This window comes from Mandrillus leucophaeus, unplaced genomic scaffold, assembly GCF_000951045.1.
Source record: "Mandrillus leucophaeus isolate KB7577 unplaced genomic scaffold, Mleu.le_1.0 Scaffold152, whole genome shotgun sequence".
Lineage (NCBI taxonomy): Eukaryota > Metazoa > Chordata > Mammalia > Primates > Cercopithecidae > Mandrillus > Mandrillus leucophaeus.
In genome coordinates this window covers 1,952,935-1,964,591 of record NW_012101499.1, presented here as the reverse complement: position 1 = coordinate 1,964,591, position 11,657 = coordinate 1,952,935, and the positions used below count along the sequence as shown (strand labels likewise).

Genomic DNA, 11,657 nt, shown 5'->3' with positions numbered 1-11,657 from the left:
CACGCCTGTAGTCCCAGCTACTCCGGAGGCTGAGGCAGGAGAATTGCTTGAACCCAGGAGGCGGAGGTTGCAGTGAGCCAAGATTGTGCCACTGCATCCCAGTCTGGCAACAGAGCGAGATTCAGTCTCAAAAAAATAATAATAAAAATAAATAAAAGATAACACTGCTTCCATAAAATGACTTTGGCATTTGCATGGGTGAGAAACTTTCTTTGAGACTCCTCTGAAATTCCTGGACCTTCTTTAGTTTCTGAAAGCTTGTGAGCAGAAAGGGAAACATAGAGACGTGTTTGGCTAGAATTCTTTCTCTTGCCCAAGACCCTGGCCTACTGATCTTCAGCCTTGCTGTTACTCTGTCTTGAACATGATTTCCTGTGCTGCCCCCATGCTGTCCTTCCACTCTGCCTCCCCAGTGACCTCACACCCCCGTCTCCCACCCCCATACTCTGGTTCTTGGTGTTCCGTTAGAGAGGTGGGCCATGCTGTCTCAATCTTCTGTGAAATCCCAGCATCCACCCTTTTCTGGTTTCTAGCAGCAGGATGCTTTAGGATAATAATGGGGATGCCAGACAGCAGCTGTATTGTATTCCAGATGATCTTGGAAGAACTTCACTTTTGGGTCTTGCACATGTCCCAGGCTTCTTTTTTTTTTTTTTAAGAGTCTGTCACCTCTTTTTCTCCTTTCTACTTTGTCATGTCCTGAGAACCCAGGTCTTAGGAAATAAAGTTAATTGCTTTGGGACAAAATGCACTTTAGCTAATACTTTTGCTTAAAATTTTATGTTTAATGGCTCACTAGGCATAATTTTGCTCTCTTGATACTCTAGTAATGAACTGTTTCACTATTTTACAGAGTGCTTGTGATTTCACGTATTTTTGCTGGACTTGTAAAAGAGACACTTGGATGGTGGATTAACGAGAACACTAACATTCTGTGAAAAGTTTCAAATTGGAGAATATTGAATTTTCACCCTAGTCCAGCAGCTCTGCTGCTCACTTAAATACAGATGAATGAAGACCCCATTCGGAAAGACACCTGGCCAGCGGTCCAGAGCTGATGCAGGTAGGCATTGCGGTTCTACACATACTTAAATACGTATTTTAGTATAATACATTTCAGACAACTGTAAAATTGGGTACTTTCACATAATAGCTAGTGAAAAACTGTCGTTTCTAGTATGTTACACACATGTGCATATATTAAGCAGATTTAAGTTTCTTGAAAGGGAAGTAGCCACATGAAATTTCTGTATAATCTTCTAGCAGGTTGTAAAAGTCTAATAAATTTAGCAAGTGAGTTGTAAATATCTGTTAATAGGATTATAGTAAAAGGAGTTCTTTTCGAAAGAGTTAAAGTGAGGTGACATGAGTTGGAGCAGCTTTAAGTAAGAAAGATAAACTTGGAATTTCTTGTGTTTATTTGAAAGAAGTTTACTGGTGTGGAAATTTTAATAAAAATTACATCAATCTTATTTTTGTGGCACATAGCTAGTATAACTCGAATAGAAGTTAGTCTTTGCCTGATTTTTAGTGTACCCCCCCAATAAAGATAAACAAAATCTTATAGGATACCCTATAAAATAACTAAGTCATACTTTCTTTGGGACTTGAAAAGCATTCTTCTCCATTTCAGACATACATTTGAATGTTGAAAAAAGTCTGTCATAATGTTTTAGGGTTCTTTGACAAATGAATCAGAATTATTCTATAAAAATTATTCTTAATAGTACAAACTTAAGTGATTTAGAACAATTTCTTCTATTTATTTACTATAGTATTGGGAGTTCCATTGTAGAAAAACCACAAGAATTAAGATCTCTAAGTACCCCTTGTCTTTATTTTAGATTCTGTTTTACAAAGATAATATTCATCTAAGTATTTAATATTTGTCAGTAAGATTAATTTGGGTTGGTGATGACTGAAGTTTAAGGCATATGAGAGCTTATTCAGAATCCTAGCCCTTATTAGCTGTATAAAGATGGATACATTTCTTAGTCTTCTTGGGCCTTAGTTTTTCTCATCTAAAAATATGGGACTTTTTTTTTTCTTTTTCTTTTTTTGAGACGGAGTCTCGCTCTGTCGCTCAGGCAATGTTGGCTCCAGACGATCTGCAACCTCTGCCTCCTGGGTTCAAGCGATTCTGCTGCCTCGGTCTCCCCAGTAGCTGGGATTACAGGCATGCGCCTCCATGCCTGGCCAATTTTTTGTATTTTTAGTAGAGATGGGGTTTCACCATGTTGGCCAGGCCGGTCTTGAACTCCTGACCTCAAGTAATTCTCCTGCCTCGGCCTCCCAAAGTGCTGGGATTACAGACATGAGCCACCGCGCCTGGCCAAAAAATAGGATTATTAATGTACCTATTGGGGTTAAGGACTAAATGAGATGTGAGTCAAATGTTTAGGTAGTTGCCTGGCACTTTTAATAGTATTATTATTGATCATAATGTTTAGAATAAGATACTTTTATTTCTTCTCATTAATTGAAAAAATTGCTGTCAGGTGTTTATTGACTTGTGAAACCTCCTAGGTTTCTGTCATTTGAAATAGTAATTCCTTTTCCAAAGTTCATATTATGTAAGCATACAGCATTCCAGATTCAACATTCTTTCTTTTTTTAAATTTCCATTTTTATTTTAGATTCAGAGGTCCATGTTCAGGTTTGTTACAAGGGTATATTGTATGGTGCTGGGGTTTGGGCTTCTATTGATCCTATCACCCAGACAGTGAACATACTAGTTCCAGCAGGAAGTTTTTCAGCCCTTGCTACATCCCTCCTTCCCTTTGGAGTCCCCAGTATTGATAGTTTCCATATTTATGTCCACATGAACCCAAGATTAACTCCAGCTTATGAGTGAGAATATGCAATGTTTAGTTTTCTCTTTCTGCATTAGTTCACTTAGGATAATGGCCTCTAGCTGCATCCTTGTTGCTGCAAAGGACATGATTTCATCGTTTTTCATGGCTGTGAACATTGTCATTTTCTTTATCGATATTGAAGTCATCTTGTGAGAAACCTAGCAGGCTGAGTAAAGTGAAGTGTAATATGGTAAAAGTAACTGAATGAACTAAACCAAGAGATTTTATTTTTCTTAAGGGGGAGATTGTTAATCCTAACAAGTACTTTGATCTGAAATTTTCTTATTGTTTAATTTTTTTTAAATAGCATATGACATAGGTGTAAAGATAAATAGGTTCTGTGTAAATCCTAGTTGGCGTGTTAGATATTTTAGCATAAGAGACCGTGAGTTTATTTTTTAATGTTGTGTAAGAAGATACAAGAAAAACAAACCAAAGTGCTTTTTCCTACCTATTCTCTCTCTCTCTTTTTTTAAGAGACAGGGTCCCTCTCTCTCACATGGGCTGGAGTATGGTGGTACAATTAGAGCTCACTGTGGCCTTCAACTCCTGAGCTCAGGCGGTCCTTCTGCATTAGCCTCCTGACTAGCTGGGACCACAGGTGTGTGCCATCAAGCCTGGCTGATTTTTTTGTAGAGACAGGGTTTCGCAGTGTTGCACAGGCTGGTCTTGAACTCCTGGGCTCAAGCGGTCCTCCTGCCTCAGCCTCCCGTAGTGTTGGGATTACACTTATGAGCCACTGTACCCGGCCTCCACCTATTCTCTTGTAATTCAATACAACACAGTACCTCTGGTCACCCAAATGTGCGAAGAGGAAGAGTTGCTTCCCATCAGCAGCCAAGCAGTTCTGCAGCATACCGTTTCACGTCAGTCCAGTTCTGATACTGTCCACCTGGAGACAGCGTCAAATCTCACAGGTTGAGGGCTCAGTTCCACAAGACCGCTCCTTACTTCTGATGCCAGTTCAGGTGCATATCTGGGCCTCTGGAACTTCTGGACTGAACAGCTGTAAATTGGAGTTTCCACAGCCCTGTTCCTGGGCTCAATTAATTTGCTAGAGCAAGTCACAGAACTCAATGAAATACTTAACTTTTACCAATTTATTATAAAGGATATTACAAAGGATACAGATGAACAGCCAGATGGAAGAAGGAGAGATGCACAGGGCAAGGCATGCAGAAAGGGGCATTGGCGCATCTACCACCCTCCAGGAACCTCCAGGTAGTGTTGCGCCATCTGGAAGCTCTTCTAAACCCTGTCTTTTGGGGTTTTTATGGAAGCTTCATTGTGTAGGCATGATTGATTACATCAGTGGCCATTGATGATCAACTCAGCCTTCAGCCCCTGTCCTGTAACAGTGGGTGGTTGAAAGTTCTGATCCTCTAGTCATTCCTTGGTCCTACTGGAGACCAGTTGCCATCCTGAAGCTGTCTCTGGTTATCCCATTAGCAAACGGAAGACACTTACCACTCTGGAGTTTCCAAGGGTGTTGGAAGCTGTAAGTCAAGAGGAGGAGGAAGGCCAAATATATATATTTCACAGTATTACAGAAGTATACCCTATTGTGGAAAGATTGCTGACCCCGGGATCCGTATTGTTTGTAAAATAGAGTCTTAATCATTCTTTCTGTTAGCATAGACAAATGCTCTGCTGCTTTTAAGTCCCTGTATCAGTCACCAATGTGTCTGTTTGCAAATGAAAGAAAAATCACCAAAAAAGGGTTTTGTCTCAGGCAGCAAGAAGCCCAGGTAGGCATTTTAGAGTTGGTTAGGTGGCTCAGCTATGCCTTCAGGCAGGTGTCATCTCAAAGGCTTCTTCACTCACATAGGCTGATAGAACTTAAGTAGCCTGGAGCTTTAGCCACCTGGCCGCCTGGGGCATCTCTTTTCTTATGGGGACCTTTAAAGGAGGCTTCCAGATAGTATCCCTAAGAGAAACTGTTACAGCTGTGTGGCCTTTATCTGGTCTTGGAACTTACACAGGTTCACTTCTACTGCATTCTATTCATTGAGGCAGTCACAAAGGCTCACCAAGTTTCCAGGGAGGGAGCATAGACACTATACTTGGTGGGAGAAGTAGCAAAGAATTTGTGGCTATGTTTTAAAACTGCTACAGTAGTAAATAGATTGGGTAGGCAACTTCCAACATCTGCCATGACCCCCAGTACGTGTCTTTAACATAGAGGGTGAATGATAGAGGAAAAATTTGAAAGTAATAATTTTATATTTTCTTTATCTCATTCACCGTATCAGGAATTTCTATTTTGAAAATAACGTATGTTTATCTATAATTATGTTGAAATTTAATTGGTTACTAAGTCGCAGTTTATGCCTAATGACATTGGGTAACAAGTACTATTCGGGTATATGGTAAAATTTTTTTTCACATGTTTTCCACTGGTGTTAACCTCCATTTTTAGTATTTTAGCAAAGGTTGCAGTATTTTCCTTTTCTGATATATTTTTTCTTTCTTTTTTTTTTTTTTTTGAGATGGAATTTTGCTTTTGTTGCCCAGGATGGAGTGCAATGGCACGACCTTGGCTCACCGAAACCCAGGTTCAAGCGATTCTGCTGCCTCAGTCTCCCGAGTAGCTGGGATTATAGGCATGCACCACCACACCCGGCTAACTTTTTTGTATTTTTAGTAGAGTACAGGGTTTCACCATATTGCCCAAGCTGGTCTTGAACTCCTGACCTCAGGTGATCCATCTGCCTCTGCCTCCCAAAGTACTGGGATTACAGGCTTGAGCCACCCCGGCTCCCTTTTTTTTTCCCCCCCCTTTTTTCTTTGAGACAGAGTCTTGTTCTGTCACCCAGGCTGGAGTGCAGTGGTACGATCTCGGCTCACTGTAACCTCTGCCTCCCCTGATAAGCTGTTCTCCTACCTCAGCCTCCAGAGTAACTGGGATTACAGGCGCACGCCACCATGCCCAGCTAATTTTGTTTTTTCGTTATTTTTTTTTTTCTTTCAGTAGAGTTGGGGATTCACTATGTTGGCCAGGCTGGTCTCGAACTCCTGACCTTGTGATCCGTCTGCCTCGGCCTCCCAAAGTGTTGGGATAACAGGCATGAACCACTGCACCCGGCACATTTTCCCATTCTCTGGGGGAGCTTATTGACTTTATATTTTCCCACCTTTTCTGTTTTGTTTTGTGTTTTTATTTCAGTCAGCAACTTAATTTCTAAGTGCCTTCCCTCTTCCTCTTCCTTTTGCTTTTACCCAGGCTGGTTTCAAACTGTTGGGCTCAAGAGATCATCCCATCTCAGCTTTTCAAGTAGCTGGGAATATAGGCACATGTACCACTATACCCAGCTTTTTTATTCTCATACTTGTTTATTTCATAGATACAAGCAGCTTATGTTTCTGGGGATATAAATTACTTTTTGTTTGTTTTGAGAGAGGATCTGGCTGTGTGTCCCAGTCTGGAGTACAGTAGCATGATCTTGGCTCATTGCAGCCTCAACCTCTGAGGCTCAAGAGATCCTCCCACCTCAGTCTCCTGAGTAGCTGGGACTACAGGCGTGAGTGCCCTCACACCCTGCTAATTTTTGTATTTTTTGTACAGATGGGGTTTCGCCGTATTGTCCAGGCTGGTCTTGAACTCATGAGCTGGAGTGATCCACTGGCCTTGGTCACCCTAAGTGCTGGGACTACAGGCATGAACCACTGTGCCTGCTGATAAATTGCTTTTTAAAGAGCCTTTCTAGTATTAGCTTTGTTGCTTATGAGTTTCTTTGTGTCTCTGCTATTATTTTCTGTTTCATTTGGAGGCTTTCCTTGAGTCTATTGATCCTAGGATGTTCCTCTAGGAAGGCAGCAAGATGATGGCAAGCTGTCTGCGAGGAAATAGCTCTTGTTGCCTGGACTTCTCCTGCCTTACTGGGGAGTCTGTGAAGTGTTTTCTTTGGAGATGGATTATCACGTGTCCTCCATAGATGATGATCACTCATCTCTTATATTTTCTTATTTCTCTTTTAAGTTTATGTAGTCATATTTCTTTACCTGCTGCATCCCCAGAGACGACTGTCTGTCATACAAAGCTGAGTGAGCAACAAGGAGAGTATCACCTTGGTGGACTCTCAGTGAAATTTTCAAAGAAAGAAAGATATGGTAAGTCCTCACTTAATGTTGTCCGTAAGTTCTTGCAAACTGTGACTTCAAGGAAAACAAAACCAGTTTTTCCAGTGTTACAAGGAAACAACTTTGAACATTGAACTGACAGTGTTCGAGGACCTGCTTTATATTGTTTTGTGTAAAGTCTCAGTTTCCAAGAACTTATCAATAGTTAAGTGAGAACTCAAGGGGAGGAGTGAGTCATAGGGTTGGAAGTCAGGAAGTATGATACAGATGGGGATTGGTTTAGAATTTCTAGTCCAGATGAGCTGCTGGATCAGACATTGGTCTTTATCATTGGAGCATCTGAGTGTACACAAAGTTCATTTAAAACAGTTGGTCTTATTTTGGAACATGTGCCTGAGTAAGTCTCTGTTAAAACAGTTTTGATTGTATTTTGTTTCTTGCATATTATGGTTTAGTATAGTTTAACTGTTTTAGAGTCATAGAATAGTTTATTTTATAAATTACGGTTCTATTTTCTTTAACAAATAGATATAATAAAGCTATATATTAAAGGATCTTCTGTTTCCCACTAGGAAGTCAGTGATGGGTGATATAACTCCCCTTTTAGTGACAAACTGGTAACAGTGTCCAGTTAATAAGTACCCATTAACTTACTGTTCTGTACTTTTTCTGCTTAACAGTGTGTGTTGGTGACCACTCTAGCAGTATGTAGAGCTTGCTCTTCCTCATTGTTTTTTACAGATGAATAGTACTTCATTGGGTGGCTGTACCATATTCATTTGGTATCCGTTATTACTGGACATGTGAGTTGTTTCTACTCTTCCGCTCTTACAGATAATAGCTACAATGGGCTGGGCGGAGTGGCTCACACCTGTAATCCCAACACTTTGGAAGGCCGAGGCAGGTGGATCACTTGAGGTCAGGAGTTTGAGATTAGCCTGGCCAACATGACGAAACCCCATGTCTACTGAAAATGTAAAAATTAGCTGGGCATGGTGGTGGGTGCCTGTAATCCCAGCTACCTGGGAGGCTAGGCAGGAGAATCACCTGAACCTGGGAGGCAGAGGTTGCAGTGAGCCAAGATCGCACCACTGCACTGCAGCCTGGGTGAAAGTGTGAGACTCCGGCTCAAAAAAAAAAAAAAAAAAAAAAAAAAGGCTTACCTTTGATTTGTCAGTATGTCTTGGTGTTGTGTCACTGGATAAATTTCTGGAAATAGAATTGAGTCAAATCTTCAATTCATGTATAATTTTGTGAGACCTCACCAGATTCCCCTCCATCAATTCTGTATTATTTTGCATTCTTTTTTTCTTTTTTCTTTTTTGGAGATGGGATCTCATTCTGTCACCCAGGCTGGAGAGCAGTGGCATGATCAGGGTTCACTGCAACCTCAACCTCTTGGGCTCAAGCGATTCTTCCACGTCAGCCTCCAAGTAGCTGGGACTACAGGCATGTGTCACGACGCCCGGCTAATTTTCGTATTTTTTGTAGAGATGGGGTTTTACCATGTTGACCAGGCTGTTCGTGAGCTCCTGAGCTTTGTGGGCCATGGTGCCAGGCCCATTTTGCATTCTTACCAGTAATAAAATATGTAAAGAGTTTCTGTCTTCTCACAGTCTTGCCAGTGACATATGTTGTCAAATATGTGGTTTTGTCTGTCTTGTGGGTGAGAAACGGTGTCTCTGTGCAGGTTTATTTGTGATCTTGGCTTGTAAGGGCCTATTTGGCCTTCCTTTCTCTGATATTACATCTATTTTTCTTCATTACTTTCATAGACTTTTTTTACATCAGTTATTAACCTTTAATCTGTGATAGGGGTCATTTACCTTCTTACACTTCCGTTGCGTGGAGTCAGTTTCTTGGAAACAGCCTTTCTTGAGTCCCTGGTGTCTCACTCCCACCTGTATGGGTCTGTCAGCCTATATCACATAAGTCTTGCTGGAACCTGCTGCTCTTCTAGGTTATATCTATGGTTTCTCAGATCCTATGTGTTTATGTTACTTTTCTTATTTCCTGAAATGTATCCTTCAGTAACTTCCAAAGAAGATGTATATGAAATATGATTTTTAGCCCATATGTGTATAGAAATGTGGATACTGTCAGTTAATAATTTAACCAGGTATGAAGTTCAGAGTTCAAAATCATTTTGCTACAATATTGACAATACTACTCTCTTGTCTTATTGTTTTCTGGCCCAGTTTTGTTTGTTTTAAAGAGAAGGAGTCTAACTGTATTGCCCAGGCTGGACTTAAGCTCCTAGGTTCAAGTGATCCTCCTGCCTCAGCCACCTGAGTAGCTGGGGCTAAAGGTGTGCCCCACAGTGCCTGACTTTCTAGCTCAACATTGATGACAGAAGAATAAGTCTGGACTAACAGTTTTTAAACTTACGATCTTGCTTGATACAGTTTTAGAGTTGCAAAGAGATAACGGACTTTATTTTTTTAGAGCAGTTTTAGGTACTCAGGAAAATAACAGAGTTCCCATATATTCCTTTCCCTCACAAATTTGCAGCATACCCTGCCGCATCCCCGCCCCACCATCTCACAGAGTGGTGTATTTGTTAAAGTTGATGAACCTACATTGACGTGTCATTATCACCCAAAGTCCATAGTTTACATTAAGGTTCATTCTTGGTGTTTCACTACCCTGAAAATCCCTTGTTTTCCCATTGTTCTTCTCTCTCTCACCTTTAACCCCTGGCGAGTGCTGATTTTTTATTGTTTCCCTAGTTTTGTCTTTTCCAGAATAACAGCATACAGTTGGAATCATACAGTATGGAGTCTTTTTAGATTGGATTTGTTCACTTAGTAATTAATATGCACATAAATTTCCTCTGTGTCTTTTTATGACTTGATAGTTCATTTCTTTTTAGCACCAAATAATATTTTGCTGTTTGGATGCACCAGTTTATCCATTCACCTACTGAAGAAACATCTTGGTTGCTTCCAAATTGTGGCAGTTTTGAATAAAGCTGCTATAGGCCGGGGGTGGTAGCTCACACCTGTAATCCTAGTATCTTGGGAGGTCGAGGTAGGCTGATCTATTGAGCCTGGGAATTCTAGATCAGCCTGGGCAGCATGGCAAAACCCTATCTCTACAAAAAAATACAAAAAGTAGCAGGGCACCGTGGCTCACACCTGTGGTCCCAGCCAGTTGGGAGGCTGAGGTGGGAGGATGGCTTGAGCCAAGGAGGGAGAAGCTGCAGTGAGCACTGATCTTGCTACCACACTTCATCCAGCCTGGGCAACAGAGTGAGACCCTGTCTCAAGAAAAAAAAAAAAGAAACAACACAACAAAATGAATGAAGCTGCTATATATATCTTTGTGCAGATTTTTGTGTAGGGATATTTTCAACGCTTGGATAAATATCAAGGAGCACAACTCCTGGTTTACGGTTAAAAGTATGTTTACTTTGCAAGAAATTGTCAAACTGTCTTCCAGAGCAGCTGTACCATTTCGCATTTCCACAAGCAACTAACTTTTGGTTTCATTGATTCTTCTCTATTGATTTTGATTTTCAATTGTAGTGATTTCTGCTCTAATTTTTATAATTTTATTTATAAAAAAATAAAGTTTATTTTATAATTTTATAATTTTATTTTCCTCTCCTCACCGTGGATTCTTTTTCTAGCTTCCTAAGAAGCTTAGATTATTAACTTTAGATCTTTCTTTGGCTGGGCGTGGTGACTCAAGCCTGTAATCCCAGCTACTTGGGAGGCTAAGGGGGACAGAGGTGAGGAGTTCAAGACCAGCCTGGCCAACATGGTGAAACCTTGTCTCTACTAAAAATAGAAAAATTAGCTGGGCGTGGTGACGTGCACCTGTAATCCCAGCTACTTGGGAGGCTGAGGAAGGAGAATCACTTGAATCTGGGAGGCAGAAGTTGCAGCGCATCAACATCATGCCACTGCGCTCCAGCCTGGGCCACAGAGCGAGACACTGTCTCAAAAAAAAAAAAAAAAAGATTATTAATTGCTATAAATTAATGCATTAATTGCTGTAAATTTCTCTGGTAAGCACTGCTTTTGCTGAATGTTGGTGAGTTATGTTTTCATTTTCATTTACTTCAAAATATATTTAAATTTCTCTTGCAGTTTCTTCTTTGACCCATGTGCTTAGAAATGTGTTGTTTAATCTCCATGTATTTTGAGATTTTTCAGGCATCTCTCTGTTACTGATTTCTAGATTAATTCCATCGTCGTATGACAGCATATACTATATGATTTGTATTTTTTTAAATTTGTGAAGCTGTGTTTTGCAGTTCATAATGTGGTCCATTTTGGTGTATTTTTTCCATGTGAACTTGAGAGAGTTTGTATTCTGCTGCTGTTGGGTGAAGTAGTCTTTAGATTTGACTATAGATCAAATATATAGATTAGATTTGATCTGTAGTCAGATAGATTTGATGGTGCTTGTGGAGTTCATCCATATCCTTACTGATTTTGTCTTCTGGATCTGTCCATTACTGATTGAAGGATGTTGAAATCCGTAACCATAATATAGATTGGGCATCCCTAATCCAAAAACCTGATATCCAAAATACTTCAAAATCTGAAACTTTTTGAGTAACTCACGTGATTCCACAAATGGGGTGATGAAGATGACATTAATACTAAAGAAAAAGTGCCTGTTGGCCGGGCGCGGTGGCTCAAGCCTGTAATCCCAGCACTTTGGGAGGCCGAGACGGGCGGATCACAAGGTCAGGAGATCGAGACCATCCTG

At 40.6% G+C, this 11,657-nt stretch overlaps 1 protein-coding gene across 1 annotated transcript in view; it reads left to right on the top strand.

The window, feature by feature from the left end:
- Window positions 1-11,657, top strand: part of SPIN1 (spindlin 1) — an 82,611-nt gene that overhangs the window by 30,690 nt on the left and 40,264 nt on the right. Inside the window, exon 3 of the mRNA XM_011975191.1 lies at window positions 854-1,063. Coding sequence (XP_011830581.1) covers window positions 1,012-1,063 — 52 coding nt within the window. The 5' untranslated portion in view covers window positions 854-1,011. The remainder of the gene's footprint in view (window positions 1-853; window positions 1,064-11,657) is intronic.